At 46.4% G+C, this 21,155-nt stretch overlaps 1 protein-coding gene across 7 annotated transcripts in view; it reads right to left on the reverse strand.

The window, feature by feature from the left end:
* The window catches only part of LOC124013620 (neurexin-2-like), a 1,135,017-nt gene that overhangs the window by 28,742 nt on the left and 1,085,120 nt on the right, over positions 1–21,155 (reverse strand). For 6 of the 7 annotated variants that reach the window (XM_046327950.1, XM_046327944.1, XM_046327948.1 and 3 more), the window contains one exon: positions 5,403–5,492. The exons of the other annotated variant lie outside the window; for it this stretch is intronic. In XM_046327950.1, the coding sequence (XP_046183906.1) occupies positions 5,403–5,492 (90 nt within the window). The remainder of the gene's footprint in view (positions 1–5,402; positions 5,493–21,155) is intronic. 7 annotated transcript variants of the gene reach the window in all.

Genomic DNA, 21,155 nt, shown 5'->3' on the forward strand with positions numbered 1-21,155 from the left:
AGCACTGTTTGGGGGTTTTGATTGACAGAAGCTTGGAACGTTTACACTGAGAAGTTTTCATTTGGCTCTTTCCATCGGAGATTCCCTCCCTCTTCCCCTCCTCTTTTCTGGTCTTCCGAGCCAAGAGAGAATGGGGTGCGCTGCAGACAGAGTTGATTATGAAGTGGGGAGTAGTTATCTCTTTAGCACAAGGCGCTCTTTGCTAATGAAGTATTTCACTTTAAAAAAAAAATTCCTATGGAAAAGTAGACGACGTTGTGAATGAATTGTGTTTGACAAAGGACGGCGAAGGCCAGAATGCACATGACTGTAACGGGTACACTGGGAGTCGGGAAGCAAGTACAGGGAGTGAATCGTTTAATGAATAGAACACGGTACAAAACACGAAACAGGAAAAGCATACAGACATGAAACCCAAACAGAGTCAGTAACACCTGAGGAAAGAACCAAGGGGAGTGACAGATATAGGGGAGGTCATCAAGAAAATGGAGTCCAGGTGAGTGTCATGAGGCGTAGGTGCGCGTAACGAAGGTGGCAGGTGCGCATAACGATGGGTAAACTGGCGCCAATGGGCGCCAGCGAGGAGGAGCGGGAGTAGACGTGACAGAGACATTGGAAGAGAGCCAGGGGACATAGATAGAGACACACTGTGGTGGGTAGGTACACGAGGACTCCAGATTGGGTACAATACACTATACAGGACAGGGGTGCTGGCTCTTTCCATATCTGGAGAGATCTAAGAAGTGCTGAAGAGCATATCGATGAGCTCGGGACAGACCCTATTTCTCCAGTCACTCCAGCTGCAACGATGCTGTTCCAGGCCATTTCATGGTAGGGGACAGAGAAATAACACAGCCAAAGTGCCCCATTATTTAAGCCAGGAGGAAACGGTGTCTCGCAGCCACTTAAAAGAGAAAGAGGGAATGAAAAGAGGTGAAAGAGGAGCAGGCGGCATGCAAGCCAAATAAACTCGCCATGGGCGGCCTGGAGGGGCCTGCAGGGGCCACAGAGCCGGCCCCACTGGTAAAAAATATCTGCAATAAAGCCAGGCTCACGCATGCCCTGTCTGGATGGGCGTCCAGCCAGGAGGGGTTGATTTGGGCCTTGGCTCTGGTATCGAGTGGGAGGACTCGATCATTCTCGATTAGGGAGAAAGGGGGAGCCTGAACCAGACCATTAATCACTGAACATTAAGCCTCAATCAATCACTAGATGACAGCCAGGCACCACTGTTGACAAAAAGGCCTTGTGGTGTGTTGTGTTCCTCATTCACTCCCTCCCTTCCAGTCTCATCCACCTAAACAAGTCTCTGGCCGTTCCCTTCGGGTCCTTAATTGAAACGGAGGGTTTGGCATCCTCCCTAAACCCAGATGTATGCCATAATGCTCCCAGGCATCCTCCCTAAACCCAGATGTACTCCACAATTCTTCTCTTCTCTCTGACTGGAATATATGGGAGTAAAGCCAGGAAGTAAATATACCCTCATTGGCAAAAAGCAGAGAACAAGGGAAATCGATTCTCACTGGTTATTTGTCATCTCTATTTTTTTCTCCCTCTCCGCTCTCTCTCCCCAGAAAGATTAGGAAACAGTCTCTCATTCTTGTTCTAGAAAAGAGGATGTGCTGTCATTGGGAGTTTGTGGTGCCAAGACTTGCGAGGATGAGACAAAGAAAAGTGAGGGAGAGAGAGAGAGGTGAGATGGATAGAAAACAGCAGAGGATTTGGGGTGCTGGATATGAGGCGAGAGAGAGAGAGAGGAGGCACAAGGGGAAAGGAGGGCACATCCGAGCGAGTTTGGTTGGATTGAGCTGCTAAAAACTTTTGAGTCTCTTATTTTCCCCCCTCCATTGAATACCTATAGGTGCTGCCATTTTGGATTTATTCAGCAGGCCCTGGGAGGGCCAGAGATGTTCTCTCTGATCTGCCTCAAAGTCTGGAGGAGAACAGAGAACGAGAGCTGCACACTGAGATGTGTGATCCAACAGCCAGTTCTGGGCTGGGGGAGATATTGTAATACCTACTAAGCTCTTCCTGCTTCAGCCAGTAAAGTCTGTTGGGAGCATTGATAAGCGTGTGAGTGTGTGTGTTACCTACCTTTTCCTCTGCTTGATTCTACTCCACACTTGACTTTAGTGTATTGCTCTAAGGTAGCATGCAATCTCATGCAATCTTAATGCCACAAAATAAACCACTCTTCATTCCTCTAGTTACCCCAGCTAGTTTTTACATCAATGAGAGCAAATGTTCATTCTCTGTGGTCATACAGTTCCTCAGACTTGACCACACAGACCACAGACTGACAATGAGTCCAGGAGACACACTGGGCTGACGTATGCTTCACTCTGGTCAAGACATCTGATGCAACGAATACCCTCTGTGACCATTTAAGGGTTGGACTGCAGTTTAACAACAGGGGTGTGTGGAGGACCAACTCTATAAGTTATATGCCGTCTGGACCAGTACAGACCAGGCAGCAATCTCCACACGATACACTCTCTTTCATTCATATACACACACACACACACACACACACACACACACACACACACACACACACACACACACACACACACACACACACACACACACACACACACACACACACACACACACACACACACACACACACACACACACACACACACACACACACACACACACACACACTGCATTGTACATCCCACACAGCAAATATGATTGACATATCATTTAACACATTTTTGTACATCAACAAATGTCACAAACATATTTAATGTGGGACAGTAAATGTTAAAGGGACCTTATAGTCTTGTAACTTTATGCTCAAAGAAGCACTTGTGTAGTAGCAGGGTTCATCAAAAACTTGCAACAAAAATTTGATTCAGATGCAGTGCTTAGAATTTGGTGTTCAAGTTCATTGGTCTGTTTTTAACCCTCTGAGTTTTGCGTTTCGGGGGGCGGGGAGGGGTAAGGGGAGGGGTAAGTGGAGAGTCGGCTATTCTGACACTACTTGGTCATGGTTTATGCTTAGCAAAGCACTTAGTTAGCAGTTTAGTTGTTAATATCCTGTCTATGTACCCTGTCTACGTATCCTGTCTAAGTTCTAGGATTGGGAGGAATTTAGACAGTTCCAATTGAGCTCAAACGTAAGCATTTCACTTCACCTGCAGAAAGATCTGCAAAAGAATGTGTATGCGACCAATAAAATGTGTATTTTTTAAATTTGATGTTAGAGGTGTTTATAACCGGGTTATGACTGAGGGCTTCTTGGCTGTGTGCTAGCTATGGCCCAGAAGGTAAGACAGATCCTCTATCTAGGAATGTTTTTGGTGTGATTGTCAATAACATACTGGCCTTCTGTTCATAGTGTTGTGGCGATGGGAGTGCGGTGGGGAGAGTCAGCCCTCAGTAATTAGTGTGGGCTGAGTTTGGTTTGCTGTTATGTGTTTAGATTCTGCTTAGTTTAGGTCTCATGAGTCATCTCTGTCTGTTTCCATAGCAAAGTAACTTGAACTTTAACCCTTTGAGTTTGAACTTCCTCTCCCTCCATCATCTTCTTCTTTATTGGTACCAGCGTTTCTATACTGGTCTCCTTAGTCTTCTCTGGTACTGTTGATTCTTTGGTACTGATTGTGACATTGTTATTTTTCCCTAAATCTGGTTGGTAAGTAATATCAAATCATCCTCATTAATGTATGATTGTTAAATATGTGTTTTCGTTCAGCTGATTCTGGTTGTGATATTGTGATTCTCTCCAACATGTGAATTTGGTCTATTAATCCAAATGACATGAAATGAGCAGTTTACTGGTTCTGTTTTTATCAAATGAACATGGGAAAGCTGAAGTATGTTGTTTGACTCTCACATAAATACAAATGACTTTATGTTGCATCTTGTAAGTGTAATCACTTAAAATACTTTTTCAAAGAACAGCCTGCCCACAGCTAATTAGAAGATGTCAAATGTGATTCATTCATGGCACAATTAAGAGTCACACAAACGGAATACAAAAAGGTGGGTGAAGCTTTCAGAGAACCGTAGAGATTTATGATTTCAACTCATTTCCCTCAATGAGTCATATTTGACTGTGTTGTGACGGCTGGTCTCAACGCATTTGAATCTGAGTCAATTCACCAATATGCGGACTGAAACTAGCAGTCACAAAACAAGTAGCATTAAAACGTTGCTAAGAGCCCGACTCTCAGTACTTCTGAAGTATCGTTTTATGTGACTTAATAAGGCCCACCTACACCCCATAGCTGTCGCTATTTATCCTGCTAGGTGTGGATGGCCCATTATTGTGCTATGACAGCGAAACGAGCTAGCACTGATTTAAAATGGCTGATATTGTGGTGTGACTGTGGTAACTGTCGCCAGAGAGATATAACGAAAGGGGGAGGAGGATTAATAAAGGCCACACCTCCATTGGGGGAGTTTTCAGAATCCACCACCTTGCAGCGGCACAAACACACAACACAGGACAAAGACAAAGAGGTCGGGATGTTTGGCACTCAAAGGGTTAAAGAGTCGTCACTTTTAGTCGGATCCAAACTGCAGATCGATCGTGCTCATTGTTGCCGGACAGAATGAGGCTTGACACAACAAACTGTAGGCTTATTAGCAAAGTCCATAAAATACATTAAACAGTCCCTTTAACTTTTAATGACTTTCAGGTGGCTACTTTTCTCCGGAGTGTCAACAAATAATTAAGTGGTTGTTGTTTCTTCCTCCATTTGTCACTTTTGTGAATAGGAATTTGAATAATAATCACCATAATTAATGCAACTTCACAACAGCAAACAACAGACACAGGAAGTGAAGCAGAAGGGAACCAATAGGATCTGTCTATTTCCATCTTGTCTGGTTGGTTACTGGGGGGTTATGTTGGGGTTATTGGTAAGTTAGGTCTCTGAAGAGATGCAGCCCCTTGTCAAGGTGCCTTGGACATGGTTCCCCTGTCTAGTGTAACCCTTACTACTGACTCTGTAGTTCAGTACCTTGTAATGCTAGGAAGAATGTGTAAGGTACTGTAGCATCATACGATTATTAATAAGGGAGATTGTGATCAATTTGCAAACTTCGATGTGGCCAATTACTAGATAGAATGAGCACGTCTAACTAGTTGCTTTCAGGGGGGCAAGAACTGAAATCTGCAAAAGTGTACAGTACAACTGTAGTAGATATGCTAATGTTGCAATAGTTACATGTTTAAATGTGTTATTAATGTACTACCTGAATGGTGAATGGAGACTGACGATTATGGTCATAAGCCAATCGCATGGGACATATGTGAATCAGGGGAACCGGAAAGTGCCAATCACATCCACCTTTGTTGCGTGGACTGCACCTCCTCCAGAGCGGTGGTTATCGGTGATTAAGTGGTTAGGTCATTAGTGGAGTGTTAAGTTTTTTTTTTTAGTTACCTTTGTCGAGTAGCCACTCGTCAACTACCCGACCAAGCCGGTATGGGATTCTTTGTCTAGCAATAGCCAGGCGTTCATTATCAAAGTTCCCTTTAGAGAATTTGGAAAAGACAGAGGGCAGCAGGTTAACATCTGGAAGGTCAAAGGTTCAAAGGTTAAAGGTTAGAAAAAGGGCAACATGGCAAAAGGTTTAGCAAGGTTATGTATGGTTAAAATCAGCTTTATGTAATTTCAGGAAGTAGTAGCTTTTTGCGGACTGGTTTGGATTGGTTAGACAGCCTTCTAGTTACCTCAGGTTTAAATTGTTGTTTTGGTTATGAGTCCGATAAGTTAAACATATTTATGAATAATTTAGAAATAGTCTATTAGTATAAATGGATACCTGGCAAAGTTAATAGCTTGGTGGACAGTGAAAATCAATAACATACAATTAAATCAATACTACTAATCCATAACATATGTCAAACCCCAAAATAAAAAGCATTAATTTCTAGCAATATCATATGCATTAATATCACCATTTCATTATTCAAACATTTTCATGTATTCACCATCAACCATAACATATTTCATATTCAGAGACCCGAGCACAGAGTACTTAAACACATTTCATGGTTAATACCAGGAAGACATTTTTGTTCGAGATCCCACGCAAGCATCCTTAGAGGCAAGTCTCTGAGCTCAACTCCGAAACTTCAAATCTCATAATGAAACACTAATTCCAAGTTGTTCACTTCTGGGTAAATGGAAAGCCCTCTGTGGATTTGAGCTCTGTTTTTTCCTACATCCATAACTTATCAAGGGCTTTCTTTCCCAGCGTAATAATCAGGGGCTCATCAACGCTACTCCATAATTGCCATCATCTCATCAGCATGTCAAAAGCACTTCATTTCTGTTCCATTAAACTGCACGATAGCATTTAGCCAGAGCTAAAAATGATTATCTTCCTCATCGTTTCAATCAAATTCCACCTCTGGATCAGACAGTTTAGAGTCAGGATCCTGGGAGCTGCTGCAGCTATAGAGTGATGCCTGGGGTGAGAAGACACGCAAGACAAGAAAGCCAGAAAGACGGCATATTAACACTCCCGACCACTGTGCTGTAATTCATGTGCTGCAACATCGATGGTGCTGGAGCTGCTATTGCCGCGGTCAGGTAAAAGGTAGGGGCGTAACGTAAGGGGTAGGGGTGTAAGGGGTGGGGGCGTAAGGGGTAGGGGCGTAAGGGGTAGGGGCGTAAGAGGTAGGGGCGTAAGGGGTAGGGGCGTAAGGGGTAGGGGCGTAAGAGGTAGGGGCGTAAGGGGTAGGGGTGTAAGGCATGGGTATAAAGCATTGACTACAGTGCTTTATATACACACTCAGTTTTGCAGTACCCAGGTCCACTCCCCAGGAGTCTCTATACACAGACCTGTGTGTGTAGTACAACATGTCAAATACGGAGAGGTATGTCTGTGGGTGTGTGAGAGAGAGAGAAAGAGAGAAGGCAGGAAAGAGTGTGGAGGAGGGGGTATAGACCTGACAGGGTGACGGAGGGGGCGAGAAGAGGGGGAAAGGAGGAGGGGGTATAGACCTGACAGGGTGACGGAGGGGGCGAGAAGAGGGGGAAAGGAGGAGGGGGTATAGACCTGACAGGGTGACGGAGGGGGCGAGAAGAGGGGGAAAGGAGGAGGGGGTATAGACCTGACAGGGTGACGGAGGGGGCGAGAAGAGGGGGAAAGGAGGAGGGGGTATAGACCTGACAGGGTGACGGAGGGGGCGAGAAGAGGGGGAAAGGAGGAGGGGGTATAGACCTGACAGGGTGACGGAGGGGGCGAGAAGAGGGGGAAAGGAGGAGGGGGTATAGACCTGACAGGGTGACGGAGGGGACGAGAAGAGGGGGAAAGGAGGAGGGGGTATAGACCTGACAGGGTGACGGAGGGGGCGAGAAGAGGGGGAAAGGAGGAGGGGGTATAGGCCTGACAGGGTGACGGAGGGGGCGAGAAGAGGGGGAAATGAGGAGGGGGTATAGACCTGACAGGGTGACGGAGGGGACGAGAAGAGGGGGAAAGGAGGAGGGGGTATAGACCTGACAGGGTGACGGAGGGGGCGAGAAGAGGGGGAAAGGAGGAGGGGGTATAGACCTGACAGGGTGACGGAGGGGACGAGAAGAGGGGGAAAGGAGGAGGGGGTATAGACCTGACAGGGTGACGGAGGGGACGAGAAGAGGGGGAAAGGAGGAGGGGGTATAGACCTGACAGGGTGACGGAGGGGACGAGAAGAGGGGGAAAGGAGGAGGGGGTATAGACCTGACAGGGTGACGGAGGGGGCGAGAAGAGGGGGAAAGGAGGAGGGGGTATAGACCTGACAGGGTGACGGAGGGGACGAGAAGAGGGGGAAAGGAGGAGGGGGTATAGACCTGACAGGGTGACGGAGGGGACGAGAAGAGGGGGAAAGGAGGAGGGGGTATAGACCTGACAGGGTGACGGAGGGGACGAGAAGAGGGGGAAAGGAGGAGGGGGTATAGACCTGACAGGGTGACGGAGGGGACGAGAAGAGGGGGAAAGGAGGAGGGGATATAGACCTGACAGGGTGACGGAGGGGACGAGAAGAGGGGGAAAGGAGGAGGGGGTATAGACCTGACAGGGTGACGGAGGGGACGAGAAGAGGGGGAAAGGAGGAGGGGGTATAGACCTGACAGGGTGACGGAGGGGACGAGAAGAGGGGGAAAGGAGGAGGGGGTATAGACATGACAGGGTAACGGAGGGGGCGAGAAGAGGGGGAAAGGAGGAGGGGGTATAGACCTGACAGGGTGACGGAGGGGCGAGAAGAGGGGGAAAGGAGGAGGGGGTATAGACCTGACAGGGTGACGGAGGGGGCGAGAAGAGGAGGAAAGGAGGAGGGGGTATAGACCTGACAGGGTGACGGAGGGGGCGAGAAGAGGGGGAAAGGAGGAGGGGGTATATACCTGACAGGGTGACGGAGGGGGCGAGAAGAGGGGGAAAGGAGGAGAGGAGAGAAACGCAGACGTCAAAAGGAGGGATGACAGTCGGACAGATAGTGAGTATAGAATTGGAGAAAGAGGTGAGAGTCAGAAGGTGTAGGGGGAAAACATGAGTCACAGTCATTTGCATGCAGCACAACATACAGGCCAGACGAGGGGTGTGTGTGTGAGTGTGTGTGTCGTATAGCTCACATGAGATTCTCCAGGTAACCCTAGGAGATTGGCCTGTGCAAAGCCAGTGCTGCAATTATAGAGCTCCTCTCTCCACTCACAACCCATTTAACAGCAACGCCAGCACTCTGCAGCTAAGCAGATTAGAGGGAGATACACACAGAGGCAGAGATGGAGAGATGCAGCGACAGAGAGAAGGATAAACAGAAAGAGGATGAGAGAGAGAAAGAGAAAAGGAGAGAAAGAAAATAAATACTGTAGTGGGAGGCAGTGGTCCTTAGTAAGATGAATCAATACGTGAGGGTGTGTTTTCCTCTCTCCCTAGACATATCTCCCTCCCTCCCTCCCTCCCTCCCTCCCTCCCTCCCTCCCTCCCTCCCTCCCTCCCTCCCTCCCTCCCTCCCTCCCTCCCTCCCTCCCTCCCTCCCTCCCTCCCTCCCTCCCTCCCTCCCTCCCTCCCTCCCTCCTACTAAACATTGAACAACATAGTTCAGCATCTCTGAGTTATAAAGCCCTCCCTCTAGTGGTAGTATCTGACCACTGCAGACATTTTAGTAAAACTCCATGGCTTTTCTCAAAATACAGTTTTTCTATACGGCATCTGTCCTTTCTTCCTCCCTTGAAGTAATCTTTGATCTTAATCTATGCAGGGGAAATTTATCAGGTTAGATCATGGATTTACCTCAAGGAAATGTCCAACGAGGCACTGTGTCTCCTCTCAGTAGAGGGAGATTGAGAGGCAGGGGTTCCCACCAAAATAGCACAAAGTACATAATTAGATTACAATGAGGAGATTAAAAGTCATCCGGGGTATATCTGCCCATGTCACCCATTATCACGTTTATTAGTTAATTATTCTTGCCATCCCTTCCTCCATAGCTGCAGAGGGAAGATAGAAGGGGGGGATTTAGGGTTTAAGAATATCCTCCTCTCTCCCCCCCAGCTCCCCAGGGAGCCCCCAGGTGTTTGACTAATCAGAAATGTGGAAGATGCAGGAGGGGGTCGTGTTAAGCATTGACAGTGGAGTGTGTGTGTGTGCGCCTCAAATCAAATGGTCACATACACGTGTTTAACAGATGTTATTGTGGGTGTAGCAAAATGCTTGTAAAATGCCTGTGTGTCTGTGTGTGTGTGTGTGTGTGTGTGTGTGTGTGTGTGTGTGTGTGTGTGTGTGTGTGTGTGTGTGTGTGTGTGTGTGTGTGTGTGTGTGTGTGTGTGTGTGTGTGTGTGTGTGTGTGTGTGTGTGTGTGCGTGTGCATATGTGTGTGTTAGAATCAATAATAGAGTGTGTGTGTGTGTGTGTGTGTGTGTGTGTGTGTGTGTGTGTGTGTGTGTGTGTGTGTGTGTGTGTGTGTGTGTGTGTGTGTGTGTGTGTGTGTGTGTGTGCGTGTGCATATGTGTGTGTTAGAATCAATAATAGATTGTTGTGTGTGTGTGTGTGTGTGTGTGTGTGTGTGTGTGTGTGTGTGTGTGTGTGTGTGTGTGTGTGTGTGTGTGTGTGTGTGTGTGTGTGTGTGTGTGTGTGTGCGTGTGCATATGTGTGTGTTAGAATCAATAATAGATTGTGTGTGTGTGTGTGTGTGTGTGTGTGTGTGTGTGTGTGTGTGTGTGTGTGTGTGTGTGTGTGTGTGTGTGTGTGTGTGTGTGTGTGTGTGTGTGTGTGTGTGTGTGTGTGTGTGTGCGTGTGCATATGTGTGTGTTAGAATCAATAATAGATTGTAGTGTGTGTGTGTGTGTGTGTGTGTGTGTGTGTGTGTGTGTGTGTGTGTGTGTGTGTGTGTGTGTGTGTGTGTGTGTGTGTGTGTGTGTGTGTGTGTGTGTGTGTGACTAAGCGCGTGTGTTTTAGCTCCTCAATAGCATTAACAGCCCCTTGAGTCAAGTCTCGTCAACAACAACGAGTGGAAAATAACTGCAGCAGGTCAACAAACGACAAGTGGAGAACCAACAATCCGTAAAAAAAAGCACATTTATTTGTCCATTAAAATAACATAAATTGATCAGAAATACAGTGTAGACATTGTTAATGTTGCAAATGACTATTGTATCTGGAAATGGCAGATTTACATAGGTGAACAGAGGCTCATTATCAGCAACCCTCACTTCTGTGTTCCAATGGCACGTTGTGTTAGCTAATCCAAGTTGATTATTTTAAAAGGCTAATTGATCATTAGAAAACCCTTTATCAATTATGTTAGCACAGCTGAAAAATGTTGTCTTTTTTTAACCTTTATTTAACTAGGCAAGTCAGTTAAGAACAAATTCTTATTTTCAATGACGGCCTAGGAACAGTGGGCAGAACGACAGATTTGTACCTTGTCAGCGCGGGGGTTTGAACTTGCGACCTTCCGGTTACTAGTCCAATGCTCTAACCACTAGGTTACCCTGCCATCCTGATTAAAGAAGCAATACAACTGGCCTTCCTTAGACTAGTTGAGTATCTGGGTTCGATTACAGGCTCAAAATGGCCAGAAACAAATAACTTTCTTCTGAAACTCTATTCTTGTTCTGAGAAATGAAGGCTATTCCATGCGAGAAATCGCAGAGAAACTGAAGATCTCGTACAACGCTGTGTACTACTCCCTTCACAGAACAACGCAAACTGGATCTAACCAGAATGGAAAGAGGAGTGGGAGGCCCCGGTGCACAACTGAGCAAGAGGACAATTACATTAGAGTGTCTAGTTTGAGAAACAGATGCCTCACATGTTCTCAAATGGCAGCTTCATTAAATAGTACCCGCAAACAGGCGACTCCGGGATGCTGGCCTCTAGGCAGAGTTCCTCTGTCTAGTGTCTGTGTTATTTTGCCCATCTTAATCTGTTCTTTTTATTGGCCAGTCTGAGATATGACTATTTCTTTGCAACTCTGCCTAGAGGGCCAGCATCCCAGAGTTGCCGCTTCACTGTTGACATTGATACGGGTGTTTTGTGGCTACTATTAAATGTCTACACTGTATATCTGATCAATTTGATGTTATTTTAATGGACCAAAAATATGCTTTTCTTTCAAAAACGAGGACATTTATATATACATACACACATACATACATTATATATATATATATATATATATATATATATATATATACATATATATATATATATATATATAAAGACTGTTTGGGTCCACGTGGATCTGTTTTGACCCACCTCCACTGTAAGGATAAATTACGTAATGCACTTTCAAGGGGTGCCCTGAGTGGGTTTTAGTTGCAGCTATGATGCAGTAAAAGAGTGTGACTACCTACAGTACCAGTCAAAAGTTTGGACACACCTACTCATTCAAGGGCTTTTCTTTATTTTGACTATTTTCTACATTGTAGAATAATAGCAAAGACATCAAAACTCCCATCCCCTTCCCGTCCCCCTCTCGTACCCATCATGTACCCCTCCCATCCCATCCCCTTCCCGTCCCCCTCCTGTACCCCTCCCGTACCCCTCACATCCCCTTCCCGTCCCCCTCCCTTACCCCTCCCGTCCCCCTCCCATCCCCTTCCCGTCCCTCTCCCTTACCCATCCTGTACCCCTCCCGTCCCCCTCCCATCCCCTTCCCGTCCCCCTCCCATCCCCTTCCCGTCCCCCTCCCTTACCCATCCTGTACCCCTCCCGTCCCCCTCCCGTACCAATCCTGTACCCCTCCCGTACCCCTCCCATCCCCTTCCCGTCCCCCTCCCTTACCCATCCTGTACCCCTCCCGTCCCCCTCCCTTACCCATCCTGTACCCCTCCCGTAACCATCCCAATAACATCCTTTTTTCCCCTTTCAATAACATTTTATACACATCTGATTTGACTGGAATTCAGTCCAATGACTAGGTTGGAGGTGGTCTGCCATTTTATCACTCAACTCTAACATCAAACAAAAGCTATCCATGAAAAGTGCTTATACGTGCTGAATAACCCACTCTATACCCTACCAGAAATATTGATCTAATATCCTTGGAGCACATTCATTTGAAGCCACTGTCCTATAGGAAATGGCCATCCTCCAAGTACATCATAGCACTCCTTAATAATAAATCCTACCCATAATGCATCACTGGTCCATCCCCGTTCCATTTAGCTCAGTGGAGCATCAAAGTCACATTGCAAAGGGTTCAAGTATTGAACTTCTACCGCACTTTGAGTAGTCACATTGCACAACTGCTATACGGTTCAAGTTCCACACCATTCTACTCCAAGTAGCAAACTATGGGGGCAGAGCCTATGCCTGTGTGTTCCTGACCTAGTGTTCCCTAAGCTGGAGCCAGTCTGTCTAAGCCCTGCCAGACTGCCACGTCCATGGCCCCTGGTACACTGGCCCTTAAGACAGGCACGGCTGGGCCCTTAAAGCCTTTGGTGGAGGGAAGAGAAGTGCTGAGTTGCTCAGAGACCTGGCCTCCTCACAACTCTCTTTCTCCCTCTCCTGTCATTCTTTTGTGCCATCAACCCCCCCCTCTCTCTTGTTCATTTGTGCTCATTTTTCTCGCTCTCTCTCTCTCTCTCTCTCTCTCTCTCTCTCTCTCTCTCTCTCTCTCTCTCTCTCTCTCTCTCTCTCTCTCTCTCTCTCTCTCTCTCTCTCTCTCTCTCTCTCTCATCCCCTCTTTCTCTCATTGTCTCTCTCTCCCTGTCTCTCATCCCCTCTTTCTCTCATTGTCTCTCTCTCCCTCTCTCTCTCCCTGTCTCTCATCCCCTCTTTCTCTCATTGTCTCTCTCATTGTCTCTCTCTCCCTCTCTCTCATCCCCTCTTCCTCTCATTATCTCTCTCTCCCTCTCTCTCATCCCCTCTTCCTCTCATTCTCTCTCTCCCTCTCTCTCATCCCCTCTTCCTCTCATTGTCTCTCTCTCTCTCCCTCTCTCTCATCCCCTCATTGTCTCTCTCTCTCTCTCTCTCTCTCTCTCTCTCTCTCTCTCTCTCTCTCTCTCTCTCTCCCTGTCTCTTATCCCCTCTCTCTCTCCCTCTCTCTCTCTCCCTGTCTCTCATCCACTCTTTCTCTCCCTTTCTCTCTCCCTCTCTCCCTGTCTCTCATCCCCTCTTTCTCTCATTGTCTCTCTCTCCCTCTCTCTCTCCCTCTCTCTCATCCCCTCTTCCTCTCATTGTCTCTCTCTCCCTCTCTCTCATCCCCTCTTCCTCTCATTGTCTCTCTCTCCCTCTCTCTCTCCCCCTCTCTCTCATCCCCTCTTCCTCTCATTGTCTCTCTCTCCCTCCCTCTCCCTCTCTCTCATCCCCTCTTCCTCTCATTGTCTCTCTCTCCCTGTCTCTCATCCCCTCTTTCTCTCATTGTCTCTCTCTCCCTCTCTCTCTCCCTCTTTCTCATCCCCTCTTTCTCTCATTGTCTCTCTCTCCCTCTCTCTCTCCCTGTCTCTCATCCCCTCTTTCTCTCATTGTCTCTCTCATTGTCTCTCTCTCCCTCTCTCTCATCCCCTCTTCCTCTCATTGTCTCTCTCTCCCTCTCTCTCATCCCCTCTTCCTCTCATTCTCTCTCTCCCTCTCTCTCATCCCCTCTTTCTCTCATTGTCTCTCTCTCCCTCTCTCTCTCCCTCTCTCTCATCCCCTCTTCCTCTCATTGTCTCTCTCTCCCTCTCTCTCATCCCCTCTTCCTCTCATTGTCTCTCTCTCCCTCTCTCTCTCCCCCTCTCTCTCATCCCCTCTTCCTCTCATTGTCTCTCTCTCCCTCCCTCTCCCTGTCTCTCATCCCCTCTTTCTCTCATTGTCTCTCTCTCCCTGTCTCTCATCCCCTCTTTCTCTCATTGTCTCTCTCTCCCTCTCTCTCTCCCTCTTTCTCATCCCCTCTTTCTCTCATTGTCTCTCTCTCCCTCTCTCTCTCCCTGTCTCTCATCCCCTCTTTCTCTCATTGTCTCTCTCATTGTCTCTCTCTCCCTCTCTCTCATCCCCTCTTCCTCTCATTGTCTCTCTCTCCCTCTCTCTCATCCCCTCTTCCTCTCATTCTCTCTCTCCCTCTCTCTCATCCCCTCTTCCTCTCATTGTCTCTCTCTCTCTCCCTCTCTCTCATCCCCTCATTGTCTCTCTCTCTCTCTCTCTCTCTCTCTCTCTCTCTCTCTCTCTCTCTCTCTCTCTCTCTCTCTCTCTCTCTCTCCCTGTCTCTTATCCCCTCTCTCTCTCCCTCTCTCTCTCTCTCCCTGTCTCTCATCCACTCTTTCTCTCCCTTTCTCTCTCCCTCTCTCCCTGTCTCTCATCCCCTCTTTCTCTCATTGTCTCTCTCTCCCTCTCTCTCTCCCTCTCTCTCATCCCCTCTTCCTCTCATTGTCTCTCTCTCCCTCTCTCTCATCCCCTCTTCCTCTCATTGTCTCTCTCTCCCTCTCTCTCTCCCCCTCTCTCTCATCCCCTCTTCCTCTCATTGTCTCTCTCTCCCTCCCTCTCCCTCTCTCTCATCCCCTCTTCCTCTCATTGTCTCTCTCTCCCTCTCTCTCATCCCCTAGCAGTTAGAGAGGCTTGGAGTTAAGAAAGGGTAAAGAAAGGCAGGTAGACTTTAAAAGGGTTGAGCTGCTCTGCAGGCTCCTCCTGTGGCGACCTCTGTGAGGCTGGGACAAAGAGACCCGTGGCTGGGAGAACTGAGCTGCTCAGACACCCTGGCTCTCTGGTTCTCCCTCTCTCTCGCTCTGGCTCCAGCCTGCGGGTTCAGTATGGGTCAGCACTCAGCCACTTCTGTTAAATGCCTGGCAGCAAGAGCACAGGGGAGGCCGAAAATAGTCATTGCATCTCCTTTTTTTTTCTCTCTCTACGTTTCCCACTCCGCATCTTTCTCTCTATTTCACTCTTTCTGTTTCCCACTGTTCTGTATCTCCATCTATCTCTTTCCATTTTGTCTCTCTCACTCTTCTCTCTTTTTCTCTGTTTCCAACTCTTTCTTCTCTTTACCTCAGCACTACATTCTCAGATGTACTTTGGCTGAATTTCTACCACACGACAAGGAGACTATGAGCGTCTGATGCTTAGCTTATGTGTGTGTGTCATCCGTAAGTGAATGTGTGTAATTTCAATCTACAGTTCACTCAGGAAGTTCACTCAGTTTTTCACAATTCCTGGCGTTTAATCCTAGTAAAAATTCCCTGTTTTAGGTCAGTTAGGACCACCACTTTATTTTAAGAATGTGAAATGTCAGAATTATAGTAGAGATAATAATTTATTTCAGCTTTTATTTCATCACATTCCCAGTGGGTCAGAAGTTTACATACTACACACAGTTAGTATTTGGTAGCATTGCCTTTAAATTGTTTAGCTTGGGACAAAGTAGCCTTCCACAAGCTTCCCACAATAAGTTGGGGGAATTGTGGCCCATTCCTCCTGACAGAGCTGGTGTAACTGAGTCAGGTTTGTAGGCCTCCTTGCTCACACACACTTTTTCAGTTCTGCCCACAACGTTTCTATGGGATTGAGGTCAGGGCTTTGTGATGGCCACTCCAATACCTTGACTTTGTTGTCCTTAAGCCATTTTGCCAAAACTTTGGAAGTATGCTTCGGGTCATTGTCCATTTGGAAGACCCATTTGCGACCAAGCTTTAACTTCTTGACTGATGTTTTGAGATGTTGCCTCAATAAATCCACATAATTTTCCACACTCATGATGCCATCTATTTTGTGAAGTGCACCAGTCCCTCCTGCAGCAAAGCACCTCCACAACATGATGCTGCCACCTCCGTGCTTCACGGTTGGGATGGTGTTCTTCGGCTTGCAAGCCTCCCCCTTTTTCCTCCAAACATAATGATAGTCATTATGGCCACACAGTTCAATTTCTGTTTCATCAGACCAGAGGACATTTCTCCAAAAAGTACAATCTTTGTCCACATGTGCGGTTGCAAATCGTAGTCTTGCTTCTTTATGGAGGATTTGGAGCAGTGGCTTCTTCCTTGCTGAGCGGCCTTTCAGGTTATGTCGATATAGGACTCGTTTTACTGTGGATATAGAGACTTTTGTACCTGTTTCCTCCAGCACCTTCACAAGGTCCTTTGCTGTTGTTCTGGGATTAATTTGGAATTTTCACAGCAAAGTACGTTCATCTCTAGGAGACAAAACACATCTCCTTCCTGAGCGGTACGACGGATGCGTGGTCCCATGGTGTTTATACTTGTGTACTATTGTTTGTACAGATGAACGTGGTATCTTCAGGTATTTGGAAATTGCTCCCAAGGATGAACCAGACTTGTTGAGGTCTACACATTTTTTTCTGAGGTCTGATGTCTTTTGATTTTCCCATGATGTCAAGCAAAGAGGCACTGCGTTTGAAGGTAGTCCTTGAAATACATCCACAGGTACACCTCCAATTGACTCAAATGATGTCAATTAGCCTATCAGAAGCTTCAAAGCCATGACATCATTTTCTGGAATTTTCCAAGCTGTTTAAAGGCACAGTCAACTTAGCATATGTAAACTTCTGACCCACTGGAATGGTGATACAGTGAATTATCACAATTATCACCTCTCATTCTGAGGGTAGGGGGACATCGCTACGGAAACACTCCCCTCTCTCCTTTTCCTCTCCCTCCCTCTCTCGATCTCTCTCTCCTTCATCTCTCCTTGCTCTCATTCTAATTTCAACACTTCCTTCCTTCCCTACCTAACTCTTTCCCCACTTCCCTCTTCCTCCCCCTCTCTCTGTGGACCTCAAAATGTTTATCTCTCTCTGTAAGCTCCTTTCTTCTCAGGCACAGCCAGGAGCCAAAGCCATGAGACAGCTTTACTGGTGGTGTTCTGCAAACACCCTGGATCAGGAAAGTGTGTTGGGACAGTGTGTACTCAACTGGTCATAATGATGGAGTTACGAGGCGACAGATATGGCAATCATCTGGAGACAGCCCAGCTATAGGGAATTGAATGTGGGATGACAATGTGACTAGTCATGTAAGGAACATAGTGCTTCTGCTCCTGTTAATCCTCGGCTGGTGCTGTAGATAGAGGCACATAGAAACATACTGTACACACTAGACCAGAGCAGTATTCTTAGTTGCAACTTAAATCAAATTACAGCCATCTTGGTAAAGGTAATACTTAGCGTGTCTCGTTTCATCGACTTCCACGACAGAGGAGGAGGAGAGAGGCTCACTGGCCTCACTCTGTGTTAAACACCATCATATAACCAGGGGAGAGGAGGAAACCTGTTATATGGGAACTTAAAACCATCAGAACACAAGATTCCTAACCCTTGAGCTCTTGAGACTCTGCAGCCAGTCGACTAAAATGCAAAAACGTCATCAAGGTCTTATTGTTGTACGTTAGCTTGGTTGTGGAGATATAAATGGGTCTATCTGAGGAAAGACTTAACTCACGCTCACACTAGCCTGAGACTACTTCCTACTTCTTATAGAGATAACTGTCCTGCTCTACCATCAACACTAACCTGAGACTACTTCCTACTTCTTATAGAGATAACTGTCCTGCTCTACCATCAACACTAACCTGAGACTACTTCCTACTTCTTATAGAGATAACTGTCCTGCTCTACCATCAACACTAACCTGAGACTACTTCCTACTTCTTATAGAGATAACTGTCCTGCTCTACCATCAACACTAACCTGAGACTACTTCCTACTTCTTATAGAGATAACTGTCCTGCTCTACCATCAACACTAACCTGAGACTACTTCCTACTTCTTATAGAGATAACTGTCCTGCTCTACCATCAACACTAACCTGAGACTACTTCCTACTTCTTATAGAGATAACTGTCCTGCTCTACCATCAACACTAACCTGAGACTACTTCCTACTTCTTATAGAGATAACTGTCCTGCTCTACCATCAACACTAACCTGAGACTACTTCCTACTTCTTATAGAGATAACTGTCCTGCTCTACCATCAACACTAACCTGAGACTACTTCCTACTTCTTATAGAGATAACTGTCCTGCTCTACCATCAACACTAACCTGAGACTACTTCCTACTTCTTATAGAGATAACTGTCCTGCTCTACCATCAACACTAGCCTGAGACTACTTCCTACTTCTTATAGAGATAACTGTCCTCCTCTACCATCAACACTAGCCTGAGACTACTTCCTACTTCTTATAGAGATAACTGTCCTGCTCTACCATCAACACTAGCCTGAGACTACTTCCTACTTCTTATAGAGATAACTGTCCTGTTCTACCATCAACACTAGCCTGAGACTACTTCCTACTTCTTATAGAGATAACTGTCCTGCTCTACCATCAACACTAACCTGAGACTACTTCCTACTTCTTATAGAGATAACTGTCCTGCTCTACCATCAACACTAACCTGAGACTACTTCCTACTTCTTATAGAGATAACTGTCCTGCTCTACCATCAACACTAACCTGAGACTACTTCCTACTTCTTATAGAGATAACTGTCCTGCTCTACCATCAACACTAGCCTGAGACTACTTCCTACTTCTTATAGAGATAACTGTCCTGCTCTACCATCAACACTAACCTGAGACTACTTCCTACTTCTTATAGAGATAACTGTCCTGCTCTACCATCAACACTAACCTGAGACTACTTCCTACTTCTTATAGAGATAACTGTCCTGCTCTACCATCAACACTAACCTGAGACTACTTCCTACTTCTTATAGAGATAACTGTCCTGCTCTACCATCAACACTAGCCTGAGACTACTTCCTACTTCTTATAGAGATAACTGTCCTGCTCTACCATCAACACTAACCTGAGACTACTTCCTACTTCTTATAGAGATAACTGTCCTGCTCTACCATCAACACTAACCCAAGACTACTTCCTACTTCTTATAGAGATAACTGTCCTGCTATTGTCTCCATCACTTATATCTGACAGACAAACAAACATAGGTGTAAAACCAATCTGAGGGCAACAGTGGCCCATATGGAGAGATACCCCATCTGTCTGACCTTAAACACTCAGACCTGGTCTCTCTGTGTGAGACAATGATGGTTTTATTGGGCCTGCATCTGGGGAGAAGAATTCAATAATGCTGTTCTGAGGGCCTGAAGGGGACAGGGGTGGTACTGTGTCACTTCGTGTCTGTCCTCTGTCTAGGCTGGGGTATGCTGTGACACGCTCGCACACACGCACACGCACACACGCCCACACGCACACAGTACAGAGCAAAGGCATCAACTCTAGAGCTTTCCCCCAAAAATATCAACAAACGTATTTGGTTGTTGAATGTTTGACCCACCACAGCCTCCTCACACTTCCTGTTCTTGTAAAGCCTACCTTGGGAATCTGATGCTGAGGTTGTTGAATGTTTGACCCACCACAGCCTCCTCACACTTCCTGTTCTTGTAAAGCCTACCTTGGGAATCTGATGCTGAGGTTGTTGAATGTTTGACCCACCACAGCCTCATCACACTTCCTGTTCTTGTAAAGCCTACCTTGGGAATCTGATGCTGAGGTTGTTGAATGGTTGCTATTTGCTGCAGTTGAACTGAGGGCAGTTCTCAAAACCCAAGATGTAAAATTGATTCTTTTCAGAAAGCCCTTCTACCTGTTCTCTCTTATTCAGTGGTTAATATTTTACTTTCACACCAAGGCAGCCATCTTTTTTCTCTCAATGAAAACGTGTTGTCTCTCGTTGAATGACAACAAAGACGGAAGAATTCCTACTATTGATCAATCCCCAGCGAAGGGGTGTAGACTTCGGCTACCGGCCTCAGCTTGCCTCAAGAGAAAATGTCGTGTCCACGATCAACCCGAAAAAACCCTCGCCAAAGTCCAAAACCAACAAAAGCGTCACAAAATGTTGTCATAATATATGCACCTGCTCTTCCGAACCGTTTTGGCCGGGAAGCAGGCACATGCATTTACAGACGCTAATGGCTGCGCAGAGAGGCTCTCTGCACTGATCCAAAATGGCCATGAGAGACCATTTTCCTATAGTGTAGACAGAAATAAATCAGCCAGATATACTTTAATGGAGAATCTTGACCGCATTTTTAATCTCTATCTGGAAATTGTTTGACTGTGGCCATTCAGTCTGCATCGGCATTTGATAGATCTTTCATTGTAATAAAGGCCTTTGATCTTTATCATTCTGGTAAGAGTGCCTTGAGTGTGCTATGTCCACACAGGTCTACCATTTTAAGACTTGTGTAAGTTCATAAGTAAATTCTGTTCCATTTTTCAGAGGGATTCCTTCAGACAAACTCAGTGGATTAATAAACAGGCTTCTGTTCCGACACCATTCTTCCTCCTTCTTAAAATGTACCCCTCTCCCCTATTTCACTTCACACACCCCCTGGGTTAATTAGAAGTCGCCCTTCCTACCTCCTTTCTTCTATCCCTCCCATCAGAGCTTTGCACTCCTAATGCGCAGCAGCTCCGCTTTTCCTCAGGAAGACTTGAGACAGACAGACAGACAGACAGACAGACAGACAGACAGACAGACAGACAGACAGACAGACAGACAGACAGACAGACAGACAGACAGACAGACAGACAGACAGACAGACAGACAGACAGACAGACAGACAGACAGACAGACAGACAGACAGACAGACAGACAGACAGACAGACAGACAGACAGACAGACAGACAGACAGACAGACAGACAGACAGACAGGGAACCTTCAAAGAGCCACTCTAAATATACTGTGTATGTAGCCAACATAAATGAGTAAAGATAATCTGCCTAGTGCCCCCCCATTTTCCTCAAACCCC

Source organism: Oncorhynchus gorbuscha, linkage group LG25 (genome assembly GCF_021184085.1).
Source record: "Oncorhynchus gorbuscha isolate QuinsamMale2020 ecotype Even-year linkage group LG25, OgorEven_v1.0, whole genome shotgun sequence".
Classification (NCBI taxonomy): Eukaryota; Metazoa; Chordata; class Actinopteri; order Salmoniformes; family Salmonidae; genus Oncorhynchus; species Oncorhynchus gorbuscha.